At 42.6% G+C, this 19,232-nt stretch overlaps 1 protein-coding gene across 1 annotated transcript; it reads left to right on the top strand.

Annotated features, from left to right (window-relative positions):
- The first annotated feature begins 843 nt into the window (after positions 1–843).
- SLC7A13 (solute carrier family 7 member 13) lies at positions 844–8,125 on the top strand. The gene is made up of 4 exons (XM_028738626.2): positions 844–1,876; positions 5,207–5,338; positions 6,530–6,894; positions 7,885–8,125. The coding sequence occupies exons 1-4, from the start codon at positions 1,153–1,155 to the stop codon at positions 8,116–8,118; spliced, it is 1,455 nt and encodes a 484-aa protein (XP_028594459.2). The 5' UTR covers positions 844–1,152; the 3' UTR covers positions 8,119–8,125.
- Positions 8,126–19,232: the final 11,107 nt, after the last annotated feature.

Consider the following 19,232-nt stretch of genomic DNA (forward strand, 5'->3'; position numbering starts at 1 on the left):
GGTGTTAGAGCACTCTGTAAATACCCAGGTCCATGGCAGGGAAACATCTCAAGAGCTCTCCTGCAAACAGTAAGTGTAGGCTTTATATGACTTGTTCAAGTAAAGCTGTTCCTTTCTTGGCAGCCCCACCTCAGCCTATTTCGTAGGACAAATATAAAGGAAGGAAAACCCTCCTTGTAGATCTCTTCCAGGACCTTTGCACGTTCCAGGTAAGCAAGCTTTGAAGTAAAGGGGTCCACTGAATGAGGTCTGCTTCCATATCTGTCCTCACCCCCTTCAGGGACTCAGGATGGACTTGTTCCTTCACATTAGGACTGCAGCTTACTAGGCAGTCAGGTTCCTCCATCAAGAGTTTTTGCTCCATCTTTCTCTGCCTTGACAGCCTCCCCAACCCTGCATTTTAGTGTGAATTTCTCCTAATGCACATGTTTGCATGCAATTTTGCCCATTATCCACATAAAGCAACTTTCGCTAATACAATGCATTTTTGCTAATTATCCACATTTTTGCAAAGCAATTTTCACAAAAAAACTAATGCATTTTTGCTTGTTTTTGGGTATCCCTCTGTCTCGACAGACAATGGAGTCCACCTCTGGAGGTGAAGTCAAACCACTGCGTTAGCAGCACCAAAGTGACCCTCCTTGGGGCGCAAGCCTGGGTACTGTGTATGGAGGTCCTGGGCTACCCAGATGACAAGACCCCAATTGCTGATGTGGTCCAAAGCAGAGCAATATATTTGGCACTGGCTTCCACTAATATATGCATTGTTATGCACAGATTAACTAGCATATGCCTTTCTTGTAAACTTTATTTGGCTGAAGAACTGCATTGCAAAATTCAGAGAAGTGTGAATTCCCACGGACGGCTGTGTTTCAGTTCTCTTTTTGTTCCAGAAAATGTGCCTTAATTTGAGAACACGCTGGTGATGGGGAATGCTATTTTCTATGACCCAGCCTGCTTCCTCGAAACCACATGGTTAATCATCAGCATTTTTCCTGTTAAACATAGGAGGATACAGGTTTGTAATGACCTTGCAAACAGTTCCAAGTAACGTTTCACTACAGTCAGAGGAGGAGATTAGGATCTTCGGGTTGCTAACGATTCTTTTTCTGGTGGGTGTGTGGAAATAACAGCAAAAGAAAAGAAAGCGCCATGGGGAACGACGGGTGTGATCAGGTGGATGAAGAAAATAAAAGCCAAAATGGCGAGATGCAACTCAAAAGAACCATAGGATATTTCGAAGGTGCCAGCTTTATCGTGGGCACCATTGTAGGGGCAGGGATCTTTGTCTCCCCCACTGGAGTGCTGAAATATTCTTTGCTCAATGTTGGCGTTGCATTGATCATCTGGACAGCTTGTGGCATCGTATCGTTGATGGGCGCTCTCTGCTACGCAGAACTGGGCACAGCTTTACCGCTTTCAGGAGGAGAATACAGCCACATCAAGAGAGCCCTGGGCTCTCCCTTGGCTTTCATCTTTCTGTGGACGGCCGTGTTCAACAAACCCGCCTCAAATGCCGCCCGGGCCTTGCTGTTTGCTGAGTATGCCACCAAGCCTTTCTACGGCGAGTGCCCGGTTCCCGACGTGCTGAAGAAATGTCTGGCTTTGGCGGTCCTCTGGTGCCTCGGGATCCTCAACGGTCGAAGTGTCAAGATGGCTGCTTGGGTGCAGACCGTTTTCACCGTCCTGAAGATGATGGCTCTCTCTGTAATCGCGGTTGGCGGGATTGTCCTGCTGATCAGGGGGAGGAAAGAGAACGTAGCAAGGTTTGAGAACGCCTTCGGCTCAGAGATCCCAGATGCTGCGCAGGTTGCGGAAGCGTTTTACCAGGGGCTCTATGCATATGGCGGCTGGTGGTCTCTCAACTATTTGTCAGGTATATCTTTCATTTTTGCTTTCAGTTGGCAGTTGTGATGTCTTGATTATGGAACTGAGGCTCCACACAGGTGTCAGTGACTTTACTTGATGACGAATAGAGTCCTGTACAGCTTCCTGGCTGGTTTCTTCATACAGGCCTGAAGCAATAATTTTCTAGGCCAAGGAAAGAGAAGGAGGGAAGACACTGCAGGGTAGATTATTCTAAAGCAGTAAACAACTAATTCACAAGGATTGAACACAGTGAAGCAGTCGGTTTAATCACACAGAATACCACCTCACATTTCTGAACCCTAGGATTACCAGGGTTTTTTGTTTGTTTGTTTTTTAAATGTTTGAGCTACTGTCATTCAATCAGGGAACACATAGATAAGTGTTAGGCCCAATTCTGCTGCTGCTGTGGTTTTTTTTTAAAAAAGTTTGATCTACCATCATTCAATCGGGGAACACATAGATAAGTGTTAGGCGCAATTCTGGATCAGTTTCAGCCATGTGAAAGTATCCCTGCAGATGTTGAATTCTATCATCCTTGATCTTTGGCTATGCTCTGCGGTGCTGATGGGAGTCCAACATCATCTTGGATGGTCACAGGTTTCCCATCCCTGATGGAAGCCATGGTATTGCGATGTGAGCCAGGGAAGTTGTGAGGTATAAGATCCTAAATGCACACTAAAGGCACTCATTGGATTCAGACAAATCCTGAATGATGATTCTAAGTCAGCTGCTGTGGATGGATTCAGAACTTCTCTGACCTGAAGCAGGATCTCTCAGAAGCACCCTGAACTGCTGGGGACCATTAAAGCTATCTGGGGTGATTAAGAGATCCAGATGTTTTTTTAAAAAGCTATACAGATCATGTGCAGGAGTGCGAACTTGAATAAAATATGTGATCATGTGTCTGTAAAAAACTGAAACATATGATGAAAATACAGGGTGGTCCTGCAGACTGACAGGACTAGATTCTAATCTAGGAGTTGCCAATCCTTTGGGGCACATGGGCTTTTTGAAAGAGTGCTCTGGGACCCATGGTCTCTAGCTTCTTCTCCCCCTCCCTTACAGGCAGGAGAGAAAGCATATGCATATGCACATGCACACACACACACACACACACACACACACACACACTTTGGGGTTTTAAAAATATAGTCTAGACTCTAGGTGAAAGTCAGATCCATATGAATTAAGACATATTCTCTTAAATTTGTATGATTTTACATGGGACTCCACTACAGCCAGAAGCACTATCAATTTAAAGCTGATAGATTTTCATGATTTTTGAATAGGTAAAGGTAAAGGGACCCCTGACCATTAGGTCCAGTCGTGGCTGACTCTGGGGTTGCAGCGCTCATCTCGCTTTATTGGCCGAGGGAGCCAGCGTACAGCTTCTGGGTCATGTGGCCAGCATGATTAAGCCGCTTCTGGCAAACCAGAGCAGCACATGGAAACGCCGTTTATCTTCCCGCCGGAGCGGTACCTATTTATCTACTTGCACTTTGATGTGCTTTTGAACTGCTAGGTTGGCAGGAGCAGTGACCGAGCAACGGGAGCTCACTCCGTCGCAGGGATTTGAACTGCCAACTTTCTGATCGGCAAGTCCTAGGCTCTGTGGTTTAACCCACAGCGCTACCCGTGACCCTATTTTTGAATAGGGTGGTAACCAAATCACCAGAAAATTTATACCTGTGGATAGAAATGTGACCCATAGTTTTATCAGTTTTGAAGGGACCCCTTGTAAAAATTATGAGAATGCATAAGAATCCATACCTCAAAAGCATATTTTTGTGTGTGCAATGACTATGCTGGGGAGCACCAGAGCTGATTTTTATGGTTCAGGTGTGATCTGTGATTTGATGGTGGTGAGGAGTAGGGAGATTTGTAGGAAAAACATGCAATTTGAAGAGGATCCCTTTTATTGGATTTGACTTTTATCTCTTCCCTCTCTCTTTTTATCTCTTCCGTCTCTTTTTCTGACCCTCTGTTCTCACTCCCCACTCCAACACCCTCCCTCCCTTTGTCCTGCTCCCTGCTGCATCTTGCTTTCTCCCCCTCCTGCCTCCTCCAGTCACTCTGTTGCCTCCCCCATCTCTCAGTCAGCTCTCTGCATTTCTCTGTTGCTGGGCTAGGTCACTGTTAGCCAAGCTACAGAACAGCTATCTCATACCTGGTGCAAGGAATGTATATTTGTGCCAAGAACAGAAACATAAGATAAGGAAAGCGGTTGGCACATAAGTAACTACCTACTTGGAGCATTCCAAGGTGGTGGTGAAATCTTCCCTTTGGTTTGCACCTGGTTACAGCTGCTGTGAGTGTTGAACAAACCTAAGCAGTGTACATAATGTACGTATTGTCCTGAGTCTTCATATTTACTCTGTTTCCTCAAGACCACACAGTTACTTCCTGACAGGCATCAATTTGACCATTGTTACTGGTTTTCAGAGCAGCAACCGGTGATGTAATCATTGCAAATTGATTCAGTAAAACACAATGGCTGGGATCTGAAATTCCACAAAGTTGCAATGAACACACTTAAAATAATTCCCGTCCATTTCAATAAAAGCTTTACATATGGAACATCCCAAACACTGTGGTTTAGAGAAGGCCACTGTTGCATGAGACCTCGCCATTCACCGCATATCTGTTGGCTAAGAGTTCCTATAGAAAAATGGTCTTATGTGTGCTTTCTGATTTTACTCTGTTTTAGTTTTATAGTATGGGGAATGTCTCTGCAATGATCAACATAGTACTTGGAGGAACATAAGTTGGTAAAGAAAATGTGGCCAAAGAAGTATAAATGGAAGCGAAATTCTTTGTTTTGCAAAACAACAGGATACTGGGGCGGGGGCGGGCGGGGGAGAGAATAACAATAATCATGCCAGCTAAAAACATGGTATAAGAATAAATGTAAAGCAGCTTTTCACAAGATTCAGTGCCAATTTTCAAATTCAGCATATGGAAATTCACAAAAACAGCATAGCCGTGAGTCTAGTAAAAGAAGTTATGATGTATGCTTTCTCCCTTTACAAACAAATGTTTTGGAATGATTTCTAGGCAGAGGGCCTTCTCGGTGGTGGCACCCACCCTGTGGAACGCCCTCCCACCAGATGTCAAGGAAATGAACAATTATCTGACTTTTAGAAGACATCTGAAGGCAGCCCTGTTAGGGAAGTTTTTCATGAAGTTTTATTCTGTTTAATATTCTGTTGGAAGCTGCCCAGAGTGGCTGGGGAATAAATAATAACTTCTTCTTCTTCTTCTTCTTCTTCTTCTTCTTCTTCTTCTTCTTCTTCTTCTTCTTCTTCTTCTTCTTCTTCTTCTAAATTTTCTATTTCAGAGGAAGTTAAAAATCCCAGCAGGAACATTCCATTGACTGTGATGACAACACTTCCTGCAATAACTGTGTTTTACTTGCTTGTGAACATTTCATACTTGACAGTTCTCACACCAAAGGAGGTTGTCTCCTCAGGTAGGCTGATTGGTTTGCATTTTTTATTCAAGAACTGATCATAGATATAATACATATTCAGTAGATAATAGAGATGGATGACCTGACAATTGTGTTTTCTCCATTTCTCATTTTTCCAATCTTATGCTCAGTTTACTACTTTGCACCAATATGTGATTTTTTAAAGTCAGCATGTTAATGTGCATTTTTCCTTATTCTTGTATGCATTTCCCCCCAAATATAAACATTTTTTTAATAAACGATTTCCCATATTGTCAATGTTATGTTCACATTTATACATTTCTTTGCACACTTTCCTCTACAATATACATATTTTGATTGGAGAAGTTCAGAAAAGTGAGAATTTCGAAGGATAGCTGTGTTTTAGTTTGTGTTTTTCTTCAGGAAGTACAAATTAGGCAGGCTCATATTAAAAAGTGAACCAAACCAAAACGAGGCAGGCCAGGGTCTCAAGCAAACCAAAGCAGAGATTTTGCTAATAAAGTCAGAGTTTAAAAAGCATGCAATTATGAACTATGTTAAAGACGGCAGAAAATCAGATTTATGTTTGTGTGTTTAACTGAAGCCCCATTTGGTGATTTTTGGAAGTGCATTTTAAATTGTCAGTTGTTTAGCCTATCCCGATCAGGCATAAGGGATGAAGAATGAAACCAAATAAGTGACCGTTCAAGACTAGTTATGCAACAATGTGAAGGTAGCATGCTAGCCTTTTACTATTTTAAAACTATACCTAATATAAAATAATTCCCCTTTGCTTTGGGATGAGACTCAAATCCCATTGAAATTTATGGATGAATTTCTCTTCCAAGTGATGATGCGTGGTTTGTTGTAAAGAAGAAGATGACATAAATTCAATGTGACCAGCATTATTATTGATTGCTGTAGGTGTACAATCTTGTTTCTGGGAATACAGATGACATCACTGCAACACACTTCAGCACCAAGGTGGGGTGTGTGTATATATATATATATGTCTGTATATGTGTGTTTGCAATAAATACATAATTTGGCTAATGCCCCACCTCTTATGGCAATAGAAAGTACTGCCATGATAGCCTGATGCAGTACCTCCAACTGCTAGCGCTTTAAATGGTCTGGCGGCCACTGAAACATGAGACTAAACTTGATGATCCAGGAGAGCTGTCAAACTGTAACCAGGAGTCTGCTAATGATGTCAACGTTTCCTTGCAGTCGCTGTAGCAGTCACTTGGGCCGACAGAGTGATCCCTTCAGTTGCCTGGATAATTCCTGCATCTGTGGCCATCTCCATATTTGGCGCCCTCAACAGCAGCGTATTTACACTTGGACGATTGACCTATGCTGGAAGCCAATCCGGACATTTGCCCACCATAGTATCCATGCTCAATGTCCACCACTGGACCCCAGCGCCAGCCATGGTTTTCTCAACTGTTGTTGCGTCCATTTTTATTATCCCATCAGACCTAATTGCTTTAACCAATTATTTTGGCTTCTCCGTTTGGCTGATGATTGGATTAACTTGCACTAGCCTGATTGTCCTCCGCTACCGAGAGCCTAATCTACACAGGCCATACAAGGTAAAAAGAAATGTAAATACCTAATTAATTGCCGTATAAATAACACGCGAGTCTTGCAAGCTTTAAGCTATGGACACTGTAAGCTCAACCCCACTGATACTAGATGGGACATATTTGCATTAGAAATTGCCTTATGCTTAGACAGATGATTGGTTCATCTGGTCTATATTGTATACACTGACCAGCAGCAAACCTTTTGGAGGGTCAGGCAGAGGTTTTCTACATAAACCTTTATATAAACCTATATATATATTAGGAGGTGAGCCTACTGAGTGAAGAGCATGCAATTATACGACAGAATTCTTTTTTAACCTTGCCAAAAGACCACATCTTGGTATGGTCCAGAATCACATTTTGCCATTTTGGATAGAATTGTTTTTAAAAGGTAGATCTACACTGCCATCTTAGCCGTGTCTATTCAGAAATAAGTCCTGCTGACTTCAATGGGGCTTGAATTCAGAGAAGTGGAGGTTAGAATTGCAGCCTTGATTGCACGTAGGTGTGTATTACTCTATAAGCAGTGATGCTATGCACATATGAAAAATGGCAGGGGGACCTGTACTGAAAGGGAGACAGGGATTTTACTCAGCTACAGCTGCAGAATCAAAGGCAAATTCTGAAAGTGCAACACCAAACGAATGAGCCATAATGCAACGATAGGTCCAGACAGGACCACTTTGCATCGAGACAAGCCAAGCTTCACATGTGAAAAATGACTGAACAGTTATTTATACCATCCCCAGTGACTGTATGAAGATCACTCAGTACTCAGGAAGTCTGGAGGAAATCTCTTGCATAATGCAGCTCTGGAGAGATTCTGCCTGGGGCTCTTTCAGTTCTTACCACCTGTCCCCCAAAATAGTTGGTCGGCAGCACAAACATCATCTCTGCTTAGAATATGAAACGTATTTTATTTTTCTGCAGGTTTTCCCCCTATGCTTGTTCATATATCTGACATTTGCTTTCCCAAACGCCTTTTCTGTTTTGCAGGTTTTCTTACCTGTCGCTTTCGGGATGGTGGCGATTTCACTGTTCTTAGTTTTAGCTCCTATAGTCTGGTCTCCAAAGGTGCAGTACATTTACGCTTCCATTTTTATGCTTGGGGGTCTCCTCTTATATGTGCCTTTTGTCCATTTTAAAATTCATTTTGCGTTTATTGACAAAATGACTTGCTACCTGCAGCTGTTGCTGGAGGTGTCACCTCCTCATTATAAATCTGAGTAAGGGCAAAGGTTCATACTTGGCTGCCTTTTGTGTGTGTGAAGAACGTGGCTTGGATCTAATGGAATATTGCTTCCTACAGCCTTCTCTCCAAGGGGGTGGGGGAGACAGTTGGTTTTAATGCAGACCCACCTAATTTGCACTTCTTGAAACAATATGCAAACTGAAATGCAACTCACTGTTGAAATTTGTACTTCTGATTTTGCAATGCTGTTCTCCAACCCAAAGAAATGTGTACAAAAAATTGTGTAGTAGGGGAAATTATGCAGTAAAATGCATATATCATACCTTCCAACAGCTTGTGTCCCAAAGTTGGGATACATGTCTTCTCACCTGTGCTCCTGGGTGAGTCAAATGTCCCGCATGAGATCATGGAGCCCAAAATACATGATTTCTTTTGGGAGAGATCTTGCCGCGGAATCTCACGAGATCAAGGCACCCAAATGGCTGCTGTGCTCTCATACAAGAAAATTGGATGCCATATTTTTTTCCTAGAACACTTTCAGGCTACGATATATTCATGAGACTAACACAAAAAATGCATTGTATTAGAGTAATTTGGATACAGAAATATGTGTATTAGGCATAGCTGTCAACTTTTCCCTTTTCTTGTGAGGAATCCTATTCGGAATAAGGGAATTTCCCTAAAAAAAAGGGAAAAGTTGACAGCTATGATATTAGGAAAAATGCATATTAAATGCAGATGAAATTTTGTGAGGTCTTTAAAAAAATCACAAACTGATTTGTAAATATCATGAAAATATCGTGAAATATGTGAAAAATGAGAAACAGAGAGAAACTAAAACCAACAGATTTGTCAGTCTGTATTTCTCACTGCATCTCCCTGGACCACCACCTCAAAGCACAAATGGGAGAAGGGTTGCACAATCCCCATTGTGTGAGCATTTTTCTGCATCCCACCCAATGTTTCTTAAGGTTACAAGTTAGTAGAGCTGTCACCTGGTTAAAGGACTCTGAATGTGAAAGCAACCCAATGCCCCTTTTTTGTTGCTTGCATTTTAAACTTTATTTCAAAAGAAAATAAAACCCAATTTGCTGGCTGAAGATTACTGTTCCTAGTAACCCAAACTTGCTGTCAGGGGCTCAGGAGCAGAGGCACAGGGGAGAGAGGAAATGGAGAGCGAGGGGGAGGAATCTGAGGGCAGCGGAGGGCAGAATGACAGTGACCCGAGAGATTCCATGAGCCTCTCCAGTGAATCAGAAGATTCCCAGAAGGGGGCGCCGATGGCCAGGGCAAGGGGGGTCCCAGGGGGGACACACCAGAAGCAGGGGGCCAGCGGAGACTCCCAAAGCAGTAGCTGGAAATCAGGGCCAGCTTCCCCACCAGAGCGTAGTGGGGGGGAAGAGTCCCATAGGTCAGAGTCAGCGTCTCCTCCAGCAAGCAGGGAGGAGGAGTCAGGCCCAGCTAGCGTCCCCGAAGAGGGGAGCAGCGACAGGAACAGTATAACGGTCAGAAGGAAGGTGGCAGGCTGGGCGCGCGCGCCAAGTTCAAATGTACAGGCGCGCGGGACAGCAGAAAGCCCGGATTGGGAACCAGGTCCTAAAGCCCGCCGGAGGGAGGGGGAAAACTCGGGGGACTCAGCGTCAGAAGAGTCTAGAAAGGGCAAAACCCCGGCAGACAGGCGGACCCAGAGGAGGAAAGAACAAAGGAAGAGGTGGAGCAAGGCTAGAGTCTTAAACTGGTGTCTGGGGGGAGGAGACTCAGACGGAGCTTCAGCGGTCTAGGGTTTAAGACGTAGAGCTGCGCGCCGTGGCTGTAAATGAGAAACTGAACTTCAATAAAGACTATTTTATATAACAACGGACTGGCGTTGGTCCTCTGTGAGCTGGGACCTGAGGCAGCTTTGACACTTGCGATAAACTGTGTTTAAGCATTGTGTTTTAATGCTAATGGGACATTAGGTGAAGGGCAGGAATTCATAATAATAATATCATTGGATGGAATAATGTTTAAGAGTAACTGATTTCAGATGGTTTTTGGAAGGTTTTAGAATGTTTTTGCTTTTGTTTTCTAATGGTATATGTGTTTGCTGTTCTGGGCTCCTGGGTGAGATATAAATTGAATAAATAAACATGGGAAAAATTCTTGGGATATCTTTTTTAAGAGCACATTCTAGTATGTTTTGTTTTTCAAACAATTAAAATAAAAACTAAACATAGTTATTGTTTGTCAAGTCGAATAGAGAGAAGCCACAACTTCTTTAAAAAAGCAATGCCCTAACTACTATCTATTTTAAGGTCGTTATTTATTAGGTCTTCTTCTTTGGCGATCACTCATAGCTGAGTAAGATTGTCTTCCATGAACATGGTTTTAACAGTGAGTCTGTAAGTGACTGTGGAGGCCAGTTCTGGATCCACATGTCCTTCCACAGTGGGGACATTGGTTTCCGGGCAGGAGTTGATCATGGTGAGGGTTTGCCAAGTGTGCCTTCATTTTAGCACATTTCTCCCTTTCGTCCTGAGTTCGAGTGTCTTCAAAGGCCATGGCATCTTTGGTAAAGGCTGTTCTCCATTGGAGCACTCGCAGACCAGCGTTTCCCAATTGGCAGTGTTTATACTACATATTAGATATACCCCCAAAGATGTGACTAGCCCAGGAATCATTATTTTTCCAGAACTAAATTCACTGTCTTTTGCCCAGACATCCACTCCTGGTTCCCCCACAAGCTTTCTTCATTTCAGCAACCTAATTAGGGTGTTGGGGGAAGACCCACATTTTTTATTATTACAGTCGTACCTCAGAAGTCGAATGGAATCCATTCTGGAAGTCCGTTCAACTTCTGAAACGTTCAACTTCCAAAGCTTGTCTTCTGATTGGCTTCAGAAAGCTCCTACAGCCAATCGGAAGCCACAGAAGCCCCGTCAGATGTTCAGGTTCCAAAAGAACGTTTGAAAACTGGAACACTCAATTTCAGTTTCGATTGTTCATAAACCGAAATGGAAAACTGAGCACAAGTGTTCATGGACCTGTATATTGTGGCTCTTGCAGATGTTTTGTGTCTGCACTTAAGTGATTCACTTGAGATTGGGAGTGTCAATAGCTAACTCAAAGTTCCATTTCACAAAACAGGTAGCAGCATTAGGCTACGGTGCTATACACAGGGTGTGCATGGACCTGGATATGCTTTGCACAAAGTGTGAGATTTCACTAGAAATGCAGTGATGCTACAACAGCGGGATGGGCAGTTATCCCTGAGCAAATAATTGGGTTTGAGATGCCAAGCTTATTTGTAGTTAGGGAGCGCCTAGCGATACGTCTAGCAGATGGCACCACACAAATAATATCTGACCTGAAGTAGTAGGTAGATTATGCAGAACGCAAGAGAAACAGCAGCAACTCATTATTATTATTTTTGCAAGGTAAAAATGTAGATAAATCATTTTCTAGGTCAGGAACTTAAAATCTGTTTGGTCCGTGCCCTGCTTTTGAAACTTTTATGAGCAACTCAGGACCACTTGACTTTAAAAGGATATTATTATACCAAAGAATGTAACCATTGAATAATAATTGAGATATAGATGGAATATGTACACACACACACACACACACACACACACACACACAGAGTGGTACCTCTGGTTAAGAACTTAATTAGTTCCGGAGGTCCGTTCTTAACCTGAAACTGTTCTTAACCTGAGGTACCACTTTAGCTAATGGGGCCTCCCGCTGCTACTGTGCCGGATTTCTGTTCTCATCCTGAGGTAAATTTCTTAACCCGAGGTACTACTTCTGGGTTAGTGGAGTCTGTAACCTGAAGCATTTGTAACCCAAAGTGTTTGTAATCCGAGGCAGTGGCGTAGCGTGGGGGGTGCAGGGGGGGCCGGCCGCACCGGGCGCAACATCTGGGGTTAGGGCAAATCCACGGGTTAGGGAGCGCAAATCCACGGGTTAGGGGGCGCAAATTACTTACTTGCCTTGCCCCGGGTGCTGACCACCCACGCTACGCCACTGATCCGAGGTACTACTGTATATACTGTATTCAGAGAGACAGGCAGAGAGAGAGAGAGAGAGAGAGAGAGAGAGAGAGAGAGAGAAGTCAATCCCCAAGAATCTATCAGAAGTACACAGTGTCACTGTCACCCCGGCGAGATGTCACTGCCTGCAAGGTCTGAAGGTACAAGGCCACCACTTGGCTGAAGCTAAGCAGGTCTGGGTTGGGTTAGTGCCTGGGTGGGGGACCACCTGAGAGCCATATGCATGCCATGCTGCCTTCTGCTCCATGACAATACATCATATCCCTGTAGGTCAAGGCCAACATAGATGGTCGACTTTGGGCAAGCTGTAGTGACAGGAGGATGCTATGTGAGAGAGCCCTTAGTTTTTCTGCTGGGTCCCCTAGGAGACAGAAATGCCTGGAAAGCCACTGTGTCCTGGTTGCCTGGCTACTTCTGCATCTGAACTGAAGGTAGCCAGAGTGCACAGCTCCTTCATTCTGCGGCAGGTAAATACAGGGAACCATGTGTGGCATTGTGACGTTAACATATGAGAGTGCTGGAGGTGAAATAGTTAAACAAGTTACCCAATCAGAACCCAGGGGGTGGAGTCAGAGGGACTATAAAACCAGCTCTGGGAGGGGCGAAGGAGGAGTTCGTTGGGAGTTGGGTGGTTGGTTGGAGTGGGAGTGAATTGGGATAGAGTCTGTGGGGAGGTTGAGTTAGTGTAGCGAAATAAACTGAGTCAGGAACAGTTAGGAGCTAGGAAGACAAGTAAATATCTGAGAGGTGGTTTAGTGAGTGAGAGCAAGTAGTGGAAGTTATAGGTCTGGATAGGCACCCCATGATTGTAATGGACCGATACCGTTTATGAAACCACACGCTTGTTAAACTGCAATAAATAAACAGAAGTTTATGTTCCAATTTAAACCTGACTGGACTCAGTATTGTACCAGGTAGGGCCTGGGTGGTGGCAGCGAGAAATAAAGTGGTGGCACAGGGATCAATAGACGGTGAAACGTCCGGGGACCCTGTGTGATCACCACAGGCATCATGCTTGCATCGCCCTGTAGGGGCTGCAGAAACCATCCAACTCTTGGGGTCTCCTCTCCTCTGAAACAGTTGTGACACTGTACACTGGCACCAACTCAGTGGGCACTTTCAATTGGTTTTTAACCATCGGTTAACCACCAGTTACATTTTTTGGGGTAGTGGGGGAACTCAAAAAAGAACTGCATGCACAAGCCTCATTAAATTCCTAAAAAATACAGGAAGACGAAAGGGAAACATCAAAATTAATGGGACACTGCATGGCAGACAAATTACAATACCCCTGGGAGCATTCAAATGGGTACTTGATGATGGGTAATAAATAACCACAGCAGTACTGTAAATAGCAATATCCATTATATAAGCGATCATCGCAACACTGTCAGAATGATCGAAAACAATAATGTTATTTTAGCAAACTGCCTGATCAGGCTGAGATCGTGTAAGTTTAATGAAATGCAAACGGCAACAGACTAGAAGATGAACTGGTTCAGAACAGGAAATTCATCCCAACTCATAAATCCATATCAGATCAGTAGTAAAGCAGATCTTGATAAATCCTAGAGTTACTCACTGGCCGCAAGATTTGCTGGACTCAATATTTGCCAACTTAGGCATGTGAAAACTTCACCTGAATCACCCACCCACCTTGTGATTAGGCTGCAAACACAGTTTATGCGTGCCTCTGATAAATACTTTCCCACCTCTAATCCCTCATCCACACAATACCGTTTGTTACAGCACAGTTTTAATCTGAACTAGCACTTTTAAAAGAATCCATAGAAAGTGACCTCCGTTCATACCAAGGACATCACGCTTCATTGTATTTTTTCCAGTCTTCCAATTAAAATACCAATTAAAATATTTGGCCAGGATAACCTTAGATCAATAACAGACACCTAAGAGTCGGAAATTCTGATTCAATGTAAGACTGCAGCACAGCAGTAATAGACCTTTCTCCACCAAGAACTCAAATGTTGAATAAATGTAGTCCCATTAAAATAAGCATTTCTTTTGAGCATTTGAAAATGTAGCTAATTCCTCTATGGGGAAGCTGGGCATAAACTTGAGTTGTTTAATTTGTGACCTCTTGAGCCTTGTTGCTGATCAGGTTATTTAGAGGTTAATCACACAACTGTTGGTACCACACAACTGTTCTTCAGCAATATATAACTGAGAATAGTGCAAGCAGAACAAGAATATCTGCATTTATATTTGATTATTTCAGAATGTATTCTCCCTTCTACTAGTTATAGCAGAACTACATATGGTATTGGAACCTATTCCCATTAAAAGCAGGTATCTTACAATCAACCACTCATTTTTCCTGATTTCAACAAGCTTTGTCTAACAGGAACAGGGACAAGAAGCATGTGACTTTCCAGATAGTGTAGGACTCCAACTCCCACAAGCCCCAGCCAGCTTGCCCAGTGGTCAATGTTGATGGGAGCTGTAGTGCAACAACATCTGGTGGACTATGGGTTCTCCATCCCTGTATTAGAGATACAGTGGTGCCTCGCAAGACGAAATTAATCTGTTCTGCGAGTCTCTTCGTCTTGCGGTTTTTTCGTCTTGCGAAGCACGGCTATTAGCGGCTTAGCAGCTTAGCGGCTATTAACGGCTTAGCGGCTTAGCGGCTATTAACGGCTTAGCGGCTTAGCGGCTATTAACGGCTTAGCGGCTTAGCGGCTTAAAGAAAAAGGAAACAAACTCGCAAGAACTCGCAAGACGTTTCATCTTGCGAAGCAAGCCCATAGGGAAATTCGTCTTGCGGAACGACTCAAAAAACGGAAAACCCTTTTGTCTAGCGAGTTTTTCGTCTTGCGAGGCATTCGTCTTGCGGGGCACCACTGTATAAGCCCTAGAAGCTTCTTTTATTGCAAGCAGAAAAAGTAGACAATGATTCTCAGGATTTCCAGAGTCATGAGCGAGTTGTGTGCTTGGTCAGTGCAACCACAGAATCACACGGCCCTGAATATAACAGACCAACTGCATGTGCCAAGATGCCTCCATAAACTCAGCTGGAAGAATAAATGCTATTACGATGAAATTTTGGAACTAAACCCAAAGCTTAAAATGAATTCACATGATGTATTTCTGTGTTAATTATAATCCCGTATCCCCCAGACGGCTATTAGACATTTAATGCCTCCTTGTTATTCTCATTCCGTTTGAGAAATGCTTGAAAATGTTCCAGCTGTAAAGTGGGTGGATAAAACAGCTGCTTCACTTAATACTTTAAGCCTTTTATGCAAAGACCTATTTCACTATATGGATATTTTAGACATCATAATCTCTCACGTGGAAGTTATACAGCATGTCCTGCAACTCAGACTGTATTTGCACAGAGATGGTTTCACATTCCTGTTGCTACAGCTGTAAGAATAATTTGCAATGAGCAGCCATTTGTGGGGGGTCTCACCTGTGTCAGGACCATCTGTGGGTTGTGTCATTCTTTGAATCTGTTCCACTGATTGCAGGTCTGGAGATAGTTCTGTCAATACAAGGGACATTATTTGTGGATGATGCCATGTGTGCATATAGAGAGAGTCTGAGTTGCTGGCAATTTTCTAGTCTGCCTCCTGAAAAATGCAGATTTCTCACATCCTGCTTCTGATTCCAGGATTGCCACAGCAGCAACAACAACAACAACATCCTATCTCCTGAATTTCATTTTGAATAAATACCAAGGCAGTTAACAAATAAAAGCCAACAGCAAAATAACATGTATGAAATCGATTATCTAGCTACTCATAATTAAAATACATAAAATACACATTTCAGCATCCACGGAGGATATCTGCTCCAAAGACTTGTTTGCTGACTAACATGTTCAAGGGAAATTAGGCTTTCCCTTTCAGAAATGTGTACCCTTCCTTTTGTTTTCAGAGTATATAAAGACAGATCCAGAAACTGTGGCTTGAAGTTGATGATAATGCCCCATGCACACGTATAAACAAAATCTGCATATGCGCATTGATTTATTTTCAGGCTTCTCAAAGATTACTTAGGATTTGTTAGGGATTATGAATAATGGTTGCCAATCCTTTTTTTCTTCTTTTACTAAATACTGCAAACCCCTTGCTGAAAGTGCTGCTTGAAGATATCCTGGGGAAAGAATGGAAGAACCCTAAAGAAAACAATAGTAGGTATGGGATAAATATAAAAATTTACTCGAGACAAAAACACCACTTTGGCTTTCACCATTGGAAGCCATAGTGGTGAAGAAGAAGAATATGATGGAAAATTGGGCAACCTATAGAAATTTACTAAGAGAGAAGGTGGAGAATTTAAATTAAAAGAGTTTAAGGATTTGTTAACAACATGGATACAATATCATTTGAATGAAGTATTTTAAAAAGATATGATTATTGTTCCTCAAGCCCCTGTTTCATAACTGGAGAGATACCTGTTAGACTGTAATGTTAAGGTGATGTCTAAAATGTGTAAGATGTTACTGGAATGGGAGACAAAGGACGAACAAGTGAAATCTTCAATGGGCAATAGATATTGGTCATAACATAGAAATGAAAGCATGGGAATGACTGTGGAATACGGATATAAAATTTACAGCATGTTATGGGTTACGAGAAAATTATATGAAAATATTATATAGTTGGTATCTAACACCTAGTAGACTGGCGAAAATGTATAAATCAAAATTGAATAAGTGTTGGAAATGTAAAGAAAAAGAAGGTACATTTTTTTCACATGTGGTGGTGTCAGGAACTGGGCAGAGGAGAAATGGTGGAGACCGCCTCCCCATCCTGACCCTTCCAGGGAGGAGGAAGAGGAAGGCAGTACAGATTTACAACAGGGGTTTGAGGCAGGAACAGCTCAGAGGCAGATGAGGGGGAAAGCTGGGAAATCATGGGAGAGCCAGAACAACACCCAGCTGACACGTTGTCATTAGAAAGCATTCCAGACCCTCCATCTCCCAGAACCTGGCAAGCCTTAAAAGTAGGAAAGCAAAGAGCTCGAAGACAGAGGGCACTTAGTGGCACCCAGAGAGGAGGAGGAGGTGATGATGATGAATGAGGAAGTGGGGAAGAAGGGGGTGGGTGGAGATTCACTCAGGACAATGCCATTATCCAGGAGGCTGGGTTCAATAAAGATTGAAATAAAAAAGGATGGTAAGAAACTTTCCCTTGTCTTTATACTTTCCTAGACAAACAGCCAGGAGCTGCTGACAGCCTCCTGACAGGTTGTCTTGTAATACGGTTAAAGCTTACTGGGAAATAATATATAATGAATTGAAAAAGCTGTTTAAGATAACATTTGTAAAAAAACAAAAAACAAAACCCGGAAGCTTTTCTATTGGGAATTATAGGATCAGAACTACCTAAACAGTATATAAATTCATTTATGTATGCAACTACAGCTGCAAGAATGTTATTTGCTCAAAAATGGAAAGAAGAAGAAGTCCCAAGAGAAGAATGGCTGCAGAAACTAATGGATTATGCAGAAATGGCAAAGCTTATCAGAAGAATAAGAAATCAAGACAACATAGTTTTTATAAAGGAATGGAAATAGTTTATTGAATATTTCCAAACAAACTGTAAACAGATTGAGACATTGGCAGTATTGTAATAACTTGCAGCTTCAAAAAACATATATGAGAACAGATGAATAAAATAATAAGCCAAGATAATTTGAAATATGCAAGGAATGATGAAAATAAATTTAAGGAACCGCAGAAAAAGGAGGAAGTTAGGTTTCAAATGTTAGAATTATTGTTGAACAATTGTTGAAATGTGTAGTGGTTTGGAGTTACTCATGCGTAAGCCGACCCCGTTTGGGTGCTTGGTTGCCTGGTTAAACCCTTCGGACTGCACAGCCCATCTCCGTTTGACTGCCTCAGTCACTGGCAGAATCTGTCTGTGGGCGTTTCTTAAACCTCTGCCAGCATAAAAGCTGTTTGACACCTAATCGTCTCCGCCTCTCATTGCGCGGGAGTCTCCTGCGCAGGGTGGGCGTGGGTAGCGGAGTGCCTGGGCTCTCTTCACTGACTTCCAGGGAAGAATCCCGGAGCCCTTCCACCTCCTCTTCCCCTTGCTCTCCTGGACTCTTGGTGTCACGCGTATTTCCTTCCCCTTCCACCAAGCTGAGTCTCCCCCTTGTGCTAGGACCTTCACCTGCAGAATCTGAGACCCTCTCCTTCTCCCGTGTCTCTGATGTCAGTTCCCTGACAAAATGCATATAAATGAAGACTATAAATAACATAGTAAAAAAATAAATAAAATAATAATAGAATTGATCTCTTTCTGCCTTAGCTATACAAGGAGCTATAGGAAAGATCAGGCACAGAATGATTAAAGAGAGATGGGGAATCTGTGGCCCTCCAGCTCTGACCCTCCTATAACTCCCATCATTCCTGGCTGTTGGCCATTTCCATTGTGATACCAGATCTGCTTGTGTGTCACAGGAACATGTGTAATTTACACATCTGTTCACTGAAAATGGGGCAATTAATGATAATCCTCTTGGAATCGTTACTGGAGACAATTGCATGCTATATCCAGGATTGCACCAGCTATAAATAGCATGCTTACTTGGAGGAAAATAGAAACTTTTAAAAAAACAAAAACTTTTTTCTTTTTTTGAAAAAAAGAATAAAATAATTTAAGAGTAAAAATTATATATTGTGTGATTTGGGAATGTGACCTTTCACCCCGGTGCTCTAAGAAATTATTTTCCTTCTTTGTGAGCCACGGAACGTCCAAGTGTAATGTATGAACATAAACTCCATCTGTCCTTACAATTCAGTTTCAACCATGACAAAGCAGACGTATCAATAACTCTGAATGTTCTGCTGCAAAATGGCACTCTGCAGAATTAGTAGACCATTACTTGTAAGGCAGTGGTCATATTTACCGAAAGGAAGAGGAAGGAGAAGCAATAATAGTTTATGCTCCTTTGCCGTAAAGATCTCCACTAGGTCTTTACAATTTAAGAAACCGATTCTGGAATGGAAATTGCATTGGCATATGTGTAAGATGCCGTTTCCTTGACACACCATTTACCGTAATAATTTACATTCCATGCTATTGATCATGCACATTAAGTGGTTTTTAAATGCTTGCTTTCAAAGGGAACTGAATCATGTTCCTGCA

The sequence above is a fragment of the Podarcis muralis genome, chromosome 8 (assembly GCF_964188315.1).
Source record: "Podarcis muralis chromosome 8, rPodMur119.hap1.1, whole genome shotgun sequence".
NCBI lineage: Eukaryota > Metazoa > Chordata > Lepidosauria > Squamata > Lacertidae > Podarcis > Podarcis muralis.